Below are 17,603 nucleotides of genomic sequence, written 5' to 3'. Positions count from 1 at the left end.
GTGTAAGATTAAAATATGGATTCATTTTTAAGAAATAGTTCGTCAAATGACATTTAACGAAATAAATGTTACTTGTTGTACTATGACTATACCGAAAAGGAGAAAAGAAAAAGTTGCTCCATTCGGGGTTTGAACCGGCTGTCTTTGCAATGCACCACTTATCCATGTGAGTCTACCTGACCTGTGAGCGTCAGAGCGAATTGGCGTATTTGTAATTTAAAGTGTCATCTGATGCTGAAAGCCATCAGCGCTGATTTGGGACACGTGTTTAATCATGTCAGTATAACGCATGTCCTGGTATGATAGTCAGTTGGTATACTTAATATCCGTTTACATATTTGTAACGGACACATGTGCAGTGTACAGTCGGCGGGGGGGTTTGAACAAGCGACCTCCTGCTTACTGTACATGCACTCTCCCAACTGCGCCACTGAGCAGTATCAGAAAGCCGGTCAAGATGGTCTGTTGTGTGTATGGAAGTGGGCGTGGAAAGTGGGACTTTGAAAAAATTCAGTGTCAGTCCCATTGAAAATGAATGGAGAAAAGTTGATCTTTAACATTAAATTATGCGAGTACTGTAAGTAATATGGAGTCAGACGATATATACCCCGAAAGGCGTGAATTTTCTCAGCAAGTTGAAATTTGAACGGTGTAAATCGGAAGTATTATGTGGGAGTAATTTGACTTCAAAAAAGTGAGGAGAATAAAATGCTATAATAAAAATAATAAGTAAGATGAAAGAATCTCAATAACATATGTGGGAATGCATTCCCACAATGATACTATTTATAGTTGCGGGGTGGGGGGGCGCGAGATGTTTTCTTCTGAAGCACTGCACTAATCACTTATTGAGGAGTCACTATATCGTGGATTTATATTTGGGTCCATTTATGCTGCTATTCTTGTCCTTTTTTGTAATATTTGCGTAAATAACAGCCCTTTCTTTCATTCAACACACTCTATTACATTTTTATAAAATATAGAATATTTGATGAATTAAAAAACGTGTACCATGATAAGATTTAAAAAAAAAAAAAAAAAATTAAGTTACATTTTTCTTCTTTTCACTGGTGAACTATTTTTTAGTAAGGCCAATGTGTGTCTCTTTCCAAACCCCCCCCCAAAAAAAAAAATCCTGAACACAACATTTGTTCAATTAGCCTCTGTGGAGCTTTAATATGTTTAAATCCAGATATAAGAAAGAGAAAATGAGTCAAAGTCGTGAATTCCAAAGTTGCAGAGCGGCTGAAGGCTCTGTCCTTCATTGTGGACAGACAGGTGAAGGGGAAAGTGAGATCTCGGGTGGAAGAGGGTATGGAAATATGGAGGAGAATTAAAGATATGGTGGAGTGGGATCATGGATAGCTTTATAGTACATCAGAATATTTACTTTTAAATTAGTAATAAAATGCACAATACTTAAGATTGTTCATGTCTTTTATTTGCAGGATCTCTACCCAGTTGTGACGGGTGGAGTGCCAGAGACACAGGAATTGTTGAAGCAGAGGTTTGACCACATCTTCTACACTGGAAGTAGTGCGGTAGGCAAATTGGTGATGGAGGCTGCAGCGCGATATATCACCCCCGTGACTTTGGAGTTGGGAGGGAAGAGTCCTTGCTACATTGACAAGAATTGTGACATCAGAGTTGCCTGCCGGTAACATTCTCGTGAATGCTAGTAGTCATGCAAAACCAATGTCAATGTCATGTGTTTGGTTGTTGAAGACGGCGCAAATCTGGAAGAGGGATGACATATTTTGTTAAACATGACCTTTAAAAATATAATATAATAGAAATGTGAGGTGCTTTCATTAAGTTTTGAGACTTTTTTTTTTTCTAGGGGCCGTTATAATCATCCCACACGCTTGTAATTTCGATATATAATTACCATATACCAGGCACGTGCAGAGGGGTGGGCTTGGGTGCCCTAGCACATGCCCTTGTCACAAGAAGTGCCCAAAGTTCCCCTTTGTCCAACCTTTTTTTTTTTTTTTTTGGTGCGTAATACAAATTTTGCTGCCTTTCAAATGTAAATTCCAACATTAAAAAAAAAATTATGATTATTTATTATTACGCTACTCCGCTACCGTTGGTTGCAACTCCTGCGAGATCCTCACAGATGAGATGACGTCACACCACACAACGAGAAGAACAAGTGAGGCCGCTCATTTGAACTCGTAGACAGGCCGCAACTGCGCTTGCTGATCAGTGGCGCTCCTGTCATTAGGCGAATTAGGCAGGTGCTCGGGGCGCTCGTGAGCAAAAAGGGCGACAGGGAGAGGAGTTTTTTTTTTTTTTTTTAAATCCCTTATTAGCCACGTAACTTGCGCCTTTCTGTTTCAAGTAAAGCATGGCGTGCCAGCCAATCATATAACTCCTTTCAAGTTTGGCTTTGATTGACAGTTAAGGCTAGCCAATGACAATCGGGATCAGGAGGGGTGGGGTGGGGTGGGCGGAGACTCGCGGAGATCCACGTTAGCCAAATCTACTTCCGGGTTAAATTGTGCGTGCCGGCCGGCGCCGGCCCATAGACTGAGCAGTGAACACGTCGTGCAGCTTTTAATGGGAGCCACCGAACGCCAAACCTCGATCCAGGATTACACAGTTGACATCACTCGGAATCCTGCGTCCACTGGTCCACTAAACAATGTTTACAAGTGAGTGGCAAACTTTTGTTTTGATTAGTCAAGCCACACAGCACGGACAAATTGTATACACAACAACTTTGGAGCATAAAATTATTTATCACTAAAGTACTGTTGCAGTACAATGCTGGATATTCAAGGATGCATCTGTTGAGGAAGGACGCATCTGTACTTGCTCCTGCACTCGCTCGTGAATCTAACTACTTGTTGATTTTTGCATTGGGATTTTTAACTACATTGTTGCAAAATGCCTGGCGGAAAAAGAGCTGACGAGATTGAGGAGATAAAATCTTCTCTTAAAAAACTCAGTGGAATGGTTGCCGAATTACTTGAAATGAAGAAGAGCATTGAGCCACTTCTTCAGGAAATACAGCAATTGAAGAAAGAGACACAGGAAAAAGATCGACGCATTGTTGCCTTGGAACAAAAAGTGGATGATTTGGAACAAAATCTTCGTATCAACGATGTGATAGTCACCGGTATCAAGATCAAGCCGCGCCGTGGCCCTTTGAGAGCACGAGCACGGAAGATTCTGACCAATATTCAGGGAACGAGACTGTGGAACAGCAAGTGACACTTCAACTCAGAGATTTGGGATTAACTGTTGATCCTGCGCACATTCAGATGTGCTTTTCGCTTCCAACTGGAGGGACACGACCACCGGCAGTTCTGATCAGGTTTGTTGACAGAAAGAAAAAGATTGCTCTTCTGAGAGACCGTCACAAGCTTCGTGGGAAACATGTCTACATAAACGAAAATCTCACCAAACGAAATGCTGACATCGCCAAAAAGGCTCGACAAATGAGAAAGAATGGACTTATCGAAAGCACGTGGACAAAAGACTGCCGAATTTTTATTCAAACTAAAGATAACTCTGGTCAACTAAAAACACGAATCGTGAAAGGAGCTGAGGAATTGGCAGCGCTTGAGAGACAACAGTAATTCACAATATCACAACAACAACAACATCACTAATTACCCAAAGCTGGAGTCGTATATGATTATTTGCTGACTTTGCCAAGGCTAACTCTTGTTTATACATCTGCATTGATAACATGTATTGCTGTTCCCGTTTGAATCTAAATATTGTCTGGCTCGAATTCCGTTTGGACATTTGTTGTAACCGTCAAGGCTACATGATAAGGCTGTATTGTGGCTCCAATGAATCTGCTGTCAATACGCAAAATGGGGGTTGGTGGTCTGGTTCCTGGAATGCAGCTGGCGTGGGCTGCTCTGCTGGGTGAGCGAGGCTGGGCAGCGCACAGGAGTCATCAGATCCACAACATGCTAGCAACCAGTGGTGCTACCTGACCAGAATCGAGTGCTGGAATTGCTTGAAAGCAATGGGCCGAATGCAAGCCGATCTACTCTTCTGGAAAGCACAACATGTGTGAAAGCTGATCCGAGGTCAGCGAAGACCCTACTGGTGAAAGAGAAGAATTGCGCTTGCCTTGGCTGCTCGCCTGGCGGGGTGGGCCTGCTGGTGGCGTCTGGGGACCGACTCACCAGTTCCAAATGACTGGGACTAGCCACAATCTACACACTGACATTCAAGATGAACTGAGCGAGCAGTGTTTGGGATAGTATGGGATGGATAACGATAAAAATTAATGACTATTCTAAATAATGTATATGATTGATGCGTTATAGTAATGGGTCGATGGGGACGGGTCTCGAATAAGCTTCGGCTTCTACCCGTCAGCCCTTCTTTCGGATGTCAATGTTGCAAATGATGTGATGTGATTGATGTAAACTGTAATGTGTCCGAAAGGAAAAAAATGAATAAACTAAATGTAAGTTGAATTCTCTTTTTTTTTTTTATTGCCAAGTTTGTTTAGGTTAATGAGTGTCACTAAGTTCTAATTAAAAAACAGCACTTTAGACATCCTTTTGGATTGATATTTTGCTTAGTTTTTCACTGAACCCATATGTCGTTTCTGTATATTATCAACATATCTCAACTTAACCTTATTTATAAAGCACTTTAAAACATCAATTGCTGCATACAAAGTGCTGTGCATGGAATAGAAATCAGTCTTGCAGTAGAGCAGTGCTTCGGAATTATTTTCTGTCATGCCCCCCCTAGTAAGACGAAAACATCTTGCGGCCCCCACCCCAACGCGACTATATGTAGTATCATTCATTTATCTATAAAATTGTTATAAGCACACCTCTGCATCCGTATTAACGTATAAGAGAATAAAAAAAGAAAGAAATATGGACCAACTTACAACAAAGAATAGCTTTAACTGTAACAAAAAAAGATTTAAAGTGCATCTGAAATTCAAAAATACAATTAAATCCTTAATTAAACTATAAAAAAATTTTGACTGACCATGTCAAACCATATGATACGGAAATATAAAATTACATAAAATCAATAAATAATACTGCATACAAACTGATCAACAACATTAACTCAGGAGCACAATGTTAAAAACAAACAAACAAAAAACTTTAAAAAAACAAAAATGTAAAATAATTTGTGCTGATTTTTTATTGTGTGCAAAGCGCACATGCTCAGTGCAAACAAAACCTCTACACCACCGAGCGAATGCTCCCTGCGCACACTCTGATAATGAGAGCGCCACTACCCCCTAATGTAGTGGAGGTGTAATTGCACTTTATTCTAGGACAGTAAAAAAAATACAAATAAAAATAAAAAAATGTAAAAAAGCATGTTCCCCGAGGTCAATCACGCCCCCCTTGATGGAGCCTCGAGCCCCCCTGGGGGGCCCGCCCCACTATTTGAAAAGCACTGCAGTAGAGACAAGTGAAAGAAAATAACACAAAATAAAATTAATTCTAGTAAATATAAGTAGATATACAAGCAAAAAAAACTGTATTAAAACGATTATAAGAAGATGTAGGTAAGTGAATAAGTAAATATAATAAGTATAAATAAAATAACACAAAATACAGAAGGCGCCATAAAACACTGAAATGATGTGAAATCTCACGCTGAGTCAAAGACCAAAGAATAGAGATAGATATCTGGCAAAAATGCTAAGAAATTTTGTCCATATCGTACAGCCCTAAATCCAAAAGGCAAATGAAGGCAACTGCTAGCCAATCATAGATAGTGTTATGACTCGACAGAGTCGATGAAAAAGCAGATCCCAGAAACGCAGTCTCAGAGGAGGAAAAATACAATTCGATTTATTTTTGACAAACCGAAGACGTAACAGCTTGCTCGCAGGCAAGATGACTAGAATTACAAAAAACACTTACAAAAGGCAAGGAGCACGAAGGTAACAGAAAACACTTGCAAAAGGCAAGGAGCACGAACGTAACAGAAAACACTTGCAAAAGGCAAGGAGCACGAACGTAACAAAAACACTTGCAAACGGCAAGGAGCACTAACGTAACCAAAGACACTTGCAAAAGGCAAGGACATGAAATAGAAAAACACAAAACACTTGCAACCGGCAAGGACTACTCGAAATATTACACGGAATCAATCAACACGAAAATACAACAAAAGGCGACGCGGATACTCACACGTGAATACAAACTAAACTAGGACGACAGCAAATTCAAAACTTATCAACAGGAGACCGCGGAGAACACTTGGACACACTGGTGAGCAAATAATAATTCGACAGCTGGCAGTGCTGCTCGGAGTCCTTTTAAAGTCTTGATTGCTAAAGCGATGCAGGTGCGGGGCTGGGGAACGCCCCCCTCGTTACTGGCACTGAAACAAAAACAAGAGTACAACAGGGCTGAGAACCGAACCATGACAGATAGAAGGGGCTGGGTCACAGAGTCATTCATTTGGACATAGTTGTTTACAGACGTGACGAGTGGTTTTGTTGTAAATCACCTTTTGAGTTGAGTTGATTGAGTCCACAGATCTCCTCAACAGAAGCTCTTCAGCATACCCCATTAGGTAAAGCATATACTACTTTTACTTTGCACTGCTCCCTACTAAGTACTGTATATCAGGTGTGTACTTGTGACAATGAACATTGGATGTTGTGGTCATATGTAAAGTTCATCGTGAATTTTGGATTGGCTGCTACAATTCAGCCAGCTCAAAATTAATGAGGGTTGTCAGTACAGCCTTACAGAACTATAGTACGATGAATTATATTGTAAATTATATTTCTGTAAGGCGTTTCAAAGTCTTCTTCCATGTCTAAAAGATGCCAGCTTGAGCTGTATATGTTTAGTAAAACTTCCCTTCTCTGAGCTTTCACAGGGTCTTTAAACACACTCAATTCTTTAAAGAATGTCCAAGCTAACTAGAAATCCTCCTATTCAGCCTCCCCCATGTCCCTTCTTCCCTTTCATCCTCCATGCACCAGCTTGCTTGAAAAGGAAAGTAAAAAGTTAATTTAACACAATTAACTTGAGCAATTACACAATTAAAAAAATAACTCATTACCGGTGAAAATTGTATAAGCCATAATTAATGTGTACTCTGCCTCCCATTTGTCCGCAATGAAAAACAGGCATTTTAATGAACCGACTCATTCACTGAATCGTTCCTGAAACGGAAATGACAACACGTTCACCCACTTACTTGTTCACTCACTGATCCGTTCACGTCTTCGCGAACGGGGAGCTTCCTCAGTGACTCGTTCCTGAACACCAATAGTGAGGCTGCATGTGTAGTAAAATCCCTCCAACGTCTTGACTCTAGCTTCTGATTGGTCGTTCGCGAAGACTTACGGCATGAGCGCGGCTGCTCTCAAATGAACTGAGAAAAGAACGAATCACTTCAAGAAGTGACCCGTTCACTCACTTTCACTGAAAAAATTAGTTCTAAAGAACGAATGCGTCGTGACCGACACAACACTAACTTGTGTGTCTTATCCAAAATTCTTGAATCTCTTGTGTGTGATCAACTTAAAGAGTTCCTCTACTCAAATGAACTGCTCTCAAATTTGCAATCAGGCTTTAGGAAAAAGCACAGCACTATGGCTGCTGCTACAAAAGTGGTCAATGATATACTTGTTGCTCTTGATAAAAAGCAGTGCTGTTTGCACTTTTCATTGATCTGTCAAAGGCGTTTGACACTGTGGACCACACAGTTTTAAAGCAAAGGCTCATCAGTCTTGCTCTGTCAGATGATGTTGTCTCGTGGTTCACAAATTATTTGAGTGACAGGACCCAATGCATTAAACATGATGGTTTATGTTCTGAATTCTTGAGTGTTCACAAGGGGGTGTCACAGGGCTCTGTGTTAGGACCCCTCCTGTTCATTAATTATCTGGGACAAAGCGTGTTGGATGTCATATGCATTTTTATGCCGATGACACCATAATTTACTCCTTTGGCTCATGCTCTTCTGCTGCTGTTGCTTCTCTGCAGAAAGCTTTTAATGTTGTGCAGCACACACTTCTGCAGCTAAAACTAGTCCGTAATGTGGACAAAACTAAACTGATGTTGTTTTCAAATTCCAGGAAAAACCCACAATTTCCCCCCAAAGTGTCCATTCTGGAGGGAAATGAAATAGAGGTGGTTCATTCGTAGAAGTATCTCGGTATTTTGCTTGATGATACTTTGACTTTTAAACCCCATGTTGAGAACCTGGTGAAGAAAGTCAAATTAAAACTGGGTTTTTTATTTCGGAACAAAAGTTGTTTTTCTTTTGAGGTCAAAAAGTGCCTTGTTACTGCAACTTTTTTGTAGGCTATCTGTTTTAGATTATGGAGATGTGTTGTATATGAACGCTTCAGCTCAGTGTCGGAGTAAGATTGACTCTGTATATCATGCTACTTTGAGGTTTGCGGCAAATTTCAGAGCCTTGACCCATCATTGTGAACTGTATTCTCGAGTGGGATGGCCTTCTTTGCCCACCAGGAGGTTGACTCATTGGTACACTTTTATTTACAAGGCCATGCTTGGATTGCTGCCCTCTTATATTTGTAATCTAGTCACATTGAAAAGTGTTGATTCTTATGGTCAGCGTTCCAATGATCTTTTGTTGCTCTCTTTTCCATTTGCCCGCACTGAGCTGGGGAAAAAGGCTTTTGTTTTCTCTGCCCATTCTATATAGAACATGTTGCAAATGGACTGGAAACTAACTGAACTTGTTTCATTGAACGATTTTAGATCCAGATTAAGAGCACTTGAGACGGCCTCATTGATTTGTAACTGTTTTATATCATTTGTATGTGATTGTAAGTGAAACTTTTATTTGTAACTGTAATGTAAACTGTTTTGCTGCCTCTTGGCCAGGACTCCATTGAAAAAGAGGTTTTTAATCTCAACAAGACTATCCTGGTTAAATAAAGGTTAAATAAAAATGTTTTAAAAAATTCAGCGTTCACCAGTTGTTTGCACAGGGTTCTATATTAGGACCTCTCCTATTTATTATGTACATAAATGATTTGGGACAAAATGTGTCTGATGCTGGTATGCACTTTTATGCTGATGACACAATCACTTACTGTAATGTCATTTTCATTCGACAGCAAGTGGCAAAATGGCTGCCCCATGAGATGGATAAAATGGATGGGTTTCACATAATGTGGCATTGGCCAAAGCCAGGAAAAGTAATTCTGTTAGTGATTGGTCTATTTTTAGACCAATTTGTATAATCACTTATTTACTGGCAAAATTATGAACAATATTCAAAATTCCAGTGGCTTGTACGGCCTCTAGAAAAATACTGTTTACGTTATTAGTTATGATTCCATAATCAATATTTTCGGCGAGGATATTTTGTGATAATCTTGGGGCAATATTTACAAAGTAATCATTCAATTTGTTTGCAATTTCCTCTTTGTCATATATTACCAAATGGTCCTAAATAAAATGGTTTGGATAGATTGTTTTTGCCTCGCCTTTATTCAAGCCTGTGTATTATACCCCAGGTATTATTAGTACTAATTTTACTTTTCTCTAGTAATTTAGTGAAGTAATCCATTTTTTGTCTTCTTAGGATAGAGTCCAGTTTATTTTTATATTATTTATACCTACAGTTAATTTGGCACTTGGACTTTTGCTGTGTAGAAAATTAATCACAAATGTACTGAATTTACTCACTGAATGTAATAATTTTTTTCCCCCTTTTCTTTAGTCGTATAACGTGGGGAAAATTTGTCAACTGTGGACAGACGTGTATTGCTCCAGACTACATACTGTGTGAACCTTGCGTGCAAGGCCGTGTGGTGGAATACATCCGTCAAACTCTTTTGGTAATGTACGACGTGAAAAAAGGCCTGACCTCCCTATGATTAGAGTGAATGAAATTGCAGTTTGTTCATGTACAACTTGAATCTGTCACAGGAATTTTATGGCCCTGACCCCAAATCATCACCAGACTATGGTCGCATTATTAACCAAACTCACTTCAACAGAGTTGTGGGTCTGATGGAGGGGTACGCACCGGTGCTAGGTGGTCAGTGTGATGCCTCACAGTGCTATATTGGTAGGTGCGCTTTTCATTTAAAACACAGAGCTGGGCATCGATTCCGATTTCCAAAATCGATTCGATTCAGAAGGGCCGATTCGATTCGTTATTTGAAGGAAAAACACTCACAAAGTCGATGCTAACTTCCCGTTAGCATTTGCTAACTTCCTGTTTGCGCTAGGCTAGTGATGTTTTAAAAACGAAACATATTTTGTATTTAAATATACAGTGGATGTAATTCTTAAAATTGTGTATTTAGTTTTAGAGTTAACTCCAAGTGCGGTGTGATTAAACAGCTTAAAGGACGCCTCGTGACAATAGAATAACATACTCTAAACACTTGCTAGTTGCTAATGCTACACAAGCAAAATGGTGCATTCAGGGTACTTCATAGTGTCGGAAACTTCGGCTTTCTTTGATAACGTTTTAAGGGGAAAATAATTAGCCATTTAGCTCAATTGACCGATTGTTTTGGCCGATGTTTGAAGGCCAATAATTGGCCGATTATAAATCGGTGGCCCATTAATCGGTCGGGCGGCTCGGGCCCTATTTGGCACATTAATTTACAAGTTAAAAAAAAAACTATTAAAAGTATCAATTCATGGTTTTATGAATCGATATTGGGCTACGAAAATATCGATTCAATATCGATATAGCGATATTTTAGACCCAGCCCTACTTTGTATTGCTCTAGCTTTTGTTCATGGAATGTTTTGTTAACAGCCCCGACCATACTGAAGGATGTGCCCCCTCACGCCAGGCTGATGCAGGAAGAAATATTTGGTCCACTGTTACCCATAGTAACTGTGAGTGGCTTGGATGAAGCCATTAATTTCATCAATGAGAGAGACAATCCTCTGGCCCTCTATATATTCTCCTCTGACAAGCAGGTGAGGAAGCTGGGTGAAGAATCCACACGCCGACCTGCCAAATGCCGGAAAATTAATTTAGTATTTTGCAACAGTTAGGGGTGTTAAAAAAAAAATCGATTCGGCAATATATTGTGATATTACAGTACGCAATTCTCGAATCGATTCAATAGGTGGCCGAATCGATTTTTAAACATCCATTTTTGATGGAAAAATATTCAACAAAACGTCTTATGGTGAGTGTTCACACCTTCACTCATTCACTCCAAGCCATTTTCACAGAAGCAATCCCGTTCGCTCCCGGCTGTTTTACTGGATTTTGACTGATTTTGCATGGCCCACAGAATATTGTGTTCTATTTCTATAAAAGCATGGAACCAAAAGAAGAAAGATTAAAGTCTCTTCTTTCATCAGGCAAAAAAAGAATGTTTCTATCTGTTTCCGTTTTGCAGAAGAAAGAAGAAAGATTAAAGTCTCTTCTTTCATCGGGACAAAAAAGAATGTTTCTATCTGTTTCCGTTTTACAGCAATTAGCATTAGAAGAGAGCTAAGTTTCATCAGTTTTCACAAATCTATTTAAAATTATAAATAATTGAGCTTTTTTTCTACATGGACCTGGTTGATCTCCTTTGCTCTGCTGCCTCCTACTGGCCATTTGTGTAATATCTACCATTTCTGCAACCGTTTGCAGTTGAGAGGCTGCATCAAAGCCTTCTGCATGCTCTAGCATAAAAAAACAAAACAAAACGTATAAATACGTCTTTGGGACACTTAAAAAAAACATATTTACACGTTATTGGGAGCAAATGAGTTAAGCATGGAAAAATGTTATATTAATAGAACATTAAGCCTTAATATTTTATTTCCGTGCTGTTCAAACATGAAACTGTCTGTTAAATACCGTGGCTCACAGTTATAAGGCTGAAATTTCAGATAAATAATACATTTTCATACAAGTTTTTCAGTGTACAAGTTTACTGATTAGTATTTTCTAAATTTGAGTAAAAAAAAAACAAAAAAAAACAAAAAAACAAGCGACTTATAAATTCGTATCGGGATTAATCGGTATCGAATCGTGATACGAATCGAATCGTCAGGTACTAGGCAATTCACCCCCCTAGTAACAGTATACTTTCATTTTTTCTTCTTTCTTTCATTTCATCTTTTAATGTTTGATGATCTCTTCTTTTTATTTCAGTTAACAGAAAAGATGATAAAGGAGACCACAAGTGGAGGAGTGACCGTCAATGATGTTATGATGCACTACACGCTCATTTCACTCCCATTTGGTGGTGTAGGTACGATGGCTCCACGTTTATGCATTTATAGAACTACCAACTGTCACTATTTTATGGCAGAAATCACCTTTTGACAACGGCAACCATCGTTTCCAGTGTTGCCAGTAGGGTGGTAACAATATCAGCAATATCGTGATATCGCGATATTAAAAACTACCATAATATATCATCATTTCTGTTTGTGCAGTTCTAGCACCCTCTGGTGGCTAGTTTTTTTTGTGCAGTTTAATTTTCCAAAGGCATGTTTTGGCCTTTCTATGTTTACAATCCACGCTAATTGTCACATGAAGGGGAACGTAATATGCTTGTGAACCGAGTCAATATGTGGAGGAACTCAATATCTGCGTGCAATAGCAAGTAAGTGCCTCAATGTTAGGTGTTATTAGATATTTTAGGTTGTTTATATGTATTGCTGTCGTGTACAAAATCACAATATTGTGTTTTTTGTTGTTGTTTTTTTTTAGTATAAGCTCTTTACAGTCAAACCTCGGTTTTCGAACATAATCCGTTCCAGAAGGTTGTTCTAAAAGCAATTTGTTCGAAATCCAAAACTATTTTCCCATTATAATTAATGTAAATAATTTTAATCCGTTCCAAGTCTAAAAAAAACTTTTTCCAAGTTTTTTTTATTTTTATTTTTTTATTATTATTATTATTTTTACTATTTTACACCATAAACTGCACTGTATACTGTTTACCATAAATAGAAAAGGGTAGAAATAGACACTGTTTTATTTAGATCTAAAATGATTAAAAAAAAAAAAAAAAAAAATGCAAACATTTCTTTTTTAAATTCAATAGTTCTGCGCACTACTTTCCTCTTTTCTTCACCAGATTTACCACTTGCACTTGCTTTCTTTGGACCCATGATTAGGGGCTAATACATGATGCAAAACTAAATAAAAGATTTGCGTAAATAACAATGAACAGGTCTGCTCCAAACGAACTTTGAACACGAATGTGCTACGGAGGAAGCATCCTGGACATTCGAGTTAGCTCGGCTCCCGAGTGAGTCGCGTTCAGGTACGCTCGGCTTTTTTCAGTTTGATTGAGAGCTGAATTTTTTTGATTTCTGAGAGTTCTGAGACATAAAATTCTCGAATTTTCTGGTTGAAAACCGGTTTGGTTGAGAGTAGCGTTCGAAAACTGATGTTTGACTGTATTTTACAATATTGTGACCTTTTTAATATCAACAATGTCCCCACATTATTGTGATAATTATCGTATAGTGACTGTTATGAATCCGTGAGGCAAAGCAAGGGCAGGACCCAGGATGCAGAGCGAGAGACAAAGTCCACAGTTTATTGTTCACAAAAGTATCAACAGAAAATCACCTTGCTCAGGGAAAAAGTTCTAGAAAACAAAGTAGCAACAAAAAACACCTTGTTCAGGGACGAGAAAACACTAAAGCGCAAAGTAGCAACATAAAACACTAGGGACCAAAGTAGCAACAGAAAGTCGTCTTAATAGACCGGTAGAAAGAGAAACAAAAAGCCACTACAAGCCGGAGAACAGGAACTAGACTACCCAAGGGTGTGGCAGGAGGAGACAAGCAAACGTAGCAGGTATGGCAAGGGAATCTTCCGGCACAGAACCAAAGGAGGGGCTGGTTAAATAAGTGGTTGGCTCATCAGGCTGATGAGCCCCAGGTGTGGGAGCAGGCCTCTGCCTGCGATGTTGGCGCCACCTCCTGCCACACTCCGGAACTGCAGTGAGAGACAACAGAACCATGACAGTACCCCCCCCCCCCCCCCCCCCCCCCCCTAAGGAACGCCACCCGGCGTTCGACCAGGCTTACCGGCGTTACGGGCATAGAACTCCCGCAGCAGTCGCGGGTCCAAAATGAGGGCACGTGAGATCCAGGAGCGGTCCTCCGGGCCGTACCCCTCCCAGTCGACGAGATACTGGAACCCTCTGCCCCGCCTGCGGACATCAAGGATGCGATTCACGGTGTATGCAGGGTGTCCATCAATGATCCGGGGAGGAGGCGGCGGCGGAGCGGGTGGCTGGAGGGGGCTATCCGTGACCGGTTTCAGAAGGGACACGTGGAAAACGGGGTGGATCCTCAGGGATGACGGGAGCTGGAGTCGGACAGCATTGTGGTTGATGATCTTGTCAATGGGAAAAGGGCCAATGAAGCGCGGAGCCATTTTGCGGGAGTTCACTTGAAGGGACAGGTCACGTGCGGATAGCCAGACACGCTGTCCCACCTGGTAGTCGGGGGCTGGGGTTCTCCTCCGGTCAGCCAGACGCCGGCTGCGCTCCGCTGTCCTGGACAGCGCTGCTCGAGCCTCCCTCCAGACTCGTCTGGCATAGCGGAAGTGGGCATGGATGGACGGGACGGCAACTTCGGACTCCTGGCTGGGAAACAGAGGGAGTTGGTAGCCTGAGGTCACCTTAAATGGGGACATGCCTGTGGCAGTGCTGATCAGAGTGTTATGCGAGTATTCCACCCATGGGAGGTGCGTGGACCAGGAGGCAGGAAGGCGTGAGGCTACGCAGCGCAGAGCTGTTTCCAGGTCTTGATTGGCACGCTCCGTCTGACCGTTGGTTTGGGGGTGGTAGCCGGAGGAGAGACTGGGAGAGATGCCCTGTGCCCGACAGAACGCCTTCCAGACTTGAGAGGTGAATTGTGGACCCCTGTCCGACACTATGTCTATGGGGATTCCGTGGAGCCTGAATACATGCTCGACCAATAGGTGAGCAGTCTCCAAAGCGGTGGGGAGTTTTGGGAGGGGAACATAATGAACCGACTTGGAGAATCTATCGACGATGGTAAGGATTGTGTCATTGCCCTCGGATGGGGGAAGTCCAGTGACGAAATCCACCGCGATATGAGACCATGGCCGAGAGGGGATGGGCAAGGGGCGTAATAGGCCTGCCGGGGCTTGATGGGAAGGTTTATTGCGGGCGCAAACTGAGCATGAGGCAACAAAAGCCCGAACATCGGCAGCCATGGTCGGCCACCAGAAGCGCTGCTGGATCAGGGAGAGTGTCCGGTGGATCCCAGGGTGGCAGGCGATCCTTGAAGTATGCCCCCAGAGGAGCACGGGAGTCCTGGCGGCAGGTGGAACGAACAGTCTCCCTGGAGGACATTCATCTGGAACTGGTCGGTCGCCAAGTGCCTCCTGAACTTCCTTCTCCACTCGCCACCGCATCGCCCCGACCACACACTCAGGGGAGAGGATCGTGCTTGAGTCTCTCTGTTCCTCTCCAGAGGCGAACTGCCGGGAGAGGGCGTCAGGTTTCAGGTTTCGGGAACCGGGGCGGTAGGTGAGTGTGAAGTTGAAACGTCCGAGGAACAGAGCCCAACGAGCCTGACCGGAGTTCAATCGTTTGGCAGAGCGAAGGTAGGACAAGTTCTTGTGGTCCGTCCAAACAATGAAGGGGTGTGCTGCACCCTCCAGCCAATGCCGCCACTCTTGGAGGGCTAGGACCACTGCCAGGAGTTCGCGGTTGCCCACATCATAGTTGCGCTCCGCCGGGGAAAGCCGACGGGAGAAGTAAGCACAGGGGTGTAGTTTTTGGTCCGCAGGCAGGCGCTGAGAGAGGACGGCCCCCACTCCTGAATCAGACGCATCCACCTCTACCACGAACTGCTGCTCGGGATCTGGGTGGGCGAGAACAGGGGCATTAACAAAGATTTCTTTCAGCCGGTTAAAAGCACATTGAGCATCAGCAGACCACACGAAGGGAAGTTTGTTTGAGGTCAAATGCGTGAAAGGAGCAGCTATACTACTATAGTTACGGATGAATCTCCTCTAGAAATTAGCGAACCCAAGGAAACATTGTAGCTGCTTCCGATTGGTAGGCAGAGGCCACTCTTTGACCGCTTCGATTTTGGTGAGTTGCCCCTTTTCTATCACATAGCCCAGGAACTTAACAGTGGAAACATGGAATTCGCATTTCTCAGCTTTGACATACAGCTTGTTTTCTAGTAACCTCCCCAGGACATCTCTTACGTGACCCACATGCTCTTCATGTGATCGAGAAAAGATGAGAATATCGTCTAGGTATGCAAAAACATTCTTATCTAGCAGGTCTCTGAGTACATCATTCACAAATGACTGGAATGTTGCCGGAGCGTTTGTGAGCCCAAAGGGCATGACCAAATACTCAAAATGTCCCAAATGTGTATTGAAAGCAGTTTTCCACTCGTCGCCGTCACGCATCCTTACCAGGTGGTAGGCGTTTCGGAGGTCCAATTTGGTAAACACCGTTGCATTGTGGAGGGGGCTGAATGCAGCGTCCAGGAGCGGCAGAGGGTACTTGTTCTTAACTGTGATGGTGTTTAAGCCAGTGTAGTCAATGCAAGCGCGCAGAGTTTTGTCCTTCTTTTCCACAAAGAAAAAGCCTGCGCCTAATGGAGATGAGGACGGTCTTATAAGTCCTGCAGCTAGTGATTCGGTGATGTATTTTTCCATTGCTTCCCGTTCGGGTTTGGTCAAGTTGTATAGTCTGTGTGTTGGGAGTGGAGCCCCAGGGAGCAGTTCTATAACACAGTCATAGGGTCTATGGGGGGGAAGGGAGCACGCCAAGTCTTTACTGAAAACTGCCTCTAAATCGTGGTATTCTCTGGGGACGTTACTTAGGTCGATATCTTTTGAGGAGTGGGAGGAGTTAGGGCCCCTGGCGGGTAGGGCTGACTTTAGACAGTGGGCATGGCAATAGTTGCTCCAGTTCCGTATAGTACATGTGGACCAGTCTATGTGGGGGTTATGCAGCTTCAACCAGGGAATCCCTAGAATTGCGGTGTTGAGGGGGGAGGAAATCACATAGAACTCAATTACTTCATGGTGGTTACTAGAGAGTGTCAGATTAATGGGTGTGGTTCTGTGTGTAACCCTTTCTAGAAGCCTTCCTTCGACTGCAAGAACTTTCTTGGGGGAGGTCAGTGGAGTCAGGGAGAGATTGTGGTTTTTAACGTAGTCAATGTCTATGAAATTGTCATCGGCTCCTGAGTCTATCAGCACCTGGACAGGTAACGAGCAAAGTGACGTGTGAATCATACCTGGTACATTTATTTGGGAGGAAGAGGGGGAAGATATTCGGCTCACCAGTGCCTCCCTTCCTACTGGTAAGCCCCGGCTTTTGGCAACTCTGGGCAGCTTGTCAAGAAGTGGCCCCCCTGGCCGCAGTACAGGCACAGTCGGTTCCTCATGCGTCACTGTCGTTCGACAGGGGTGAGTCGAGCCCTGCCCAACTCCATGGGCTCTTCGCGAGGTGTCGTGCTGGATAGGAGTTCGGGAGCAGTGCCAGGAGATGAGGCGGTGGAGTTCCCCATGACGGTTGAGCTGGACGGTGAGAGTCGACGAGCGATGAGCCAGGTCCATCTTCTTCTCCCGCCGTCTCTCCCTGAGCCGATTGTCTATCCGAGTAGCTAATGTAATAAGGTCATTTAGTGAGTTACATTCTTCCCTTAAAGCCA

The 17,603-nt window shown here is 42.5% G+C and overlaps 1 protein-coding gene across 3 annotated transcripts in view; it reads left to right on the top strand.

Moving 5' to 3' along the window:
* LOC144033721 (aldehyde dehydrogenase, dimeric NADP-preferring-like) overlaps window positions 1-17,603 on the top strand; it is a 134,787-nt gene that overhangs the window by 59,650 nt on the left and 57,534 nt on the right. For all 3 annotated transcript variants that reach the window (XM_077542028.1, XM_077542029.1, XM_077542027.1), the window contains 5 exons: window positions 1,449-1,657; window positions 9,676-9,793; window positions 9,885-10,026; window positions 10,732-10,898; window positions 12,076-12,175. In XM_077542028.1, coding sequence (XP_077398154.1) covers window positions 1,449-1,657; window positions 9,676-9,793; window positions 9,885-10,026; window positions 10,732-10,898; window positions 12,076-12,175 — 736 coding nt within the window. The remainder of the gene's footprint in view (window positions 1-1,448; window positions 1,658-9,675; window positions 9,794-9,884; window positions 10,027-10,731; window positions 10,899-12,075; window positions 12,176-17,603) is intronic.

Source organism: Festucalex cinctus, chromosome 13 (assembly GCF_051991245.1).
Source record: "Festucalex cinctus isolate MCC-2025b chromosome 13, RoL_Fcin_1.0, whole genome shotgun sequence".
NCBI classification, from domain to species: Eukaryota; Metazoa; Chordata; class Actinopteri; order Syngnathiformes; family Syngnathidae; genus Festucalex; species Festucalex cinctus.
The sequence above is the reverse complement of the archived record's forward strand: the minus strand, read 5'-3'. Positions and strand labels throughout refer to the sequence as shown.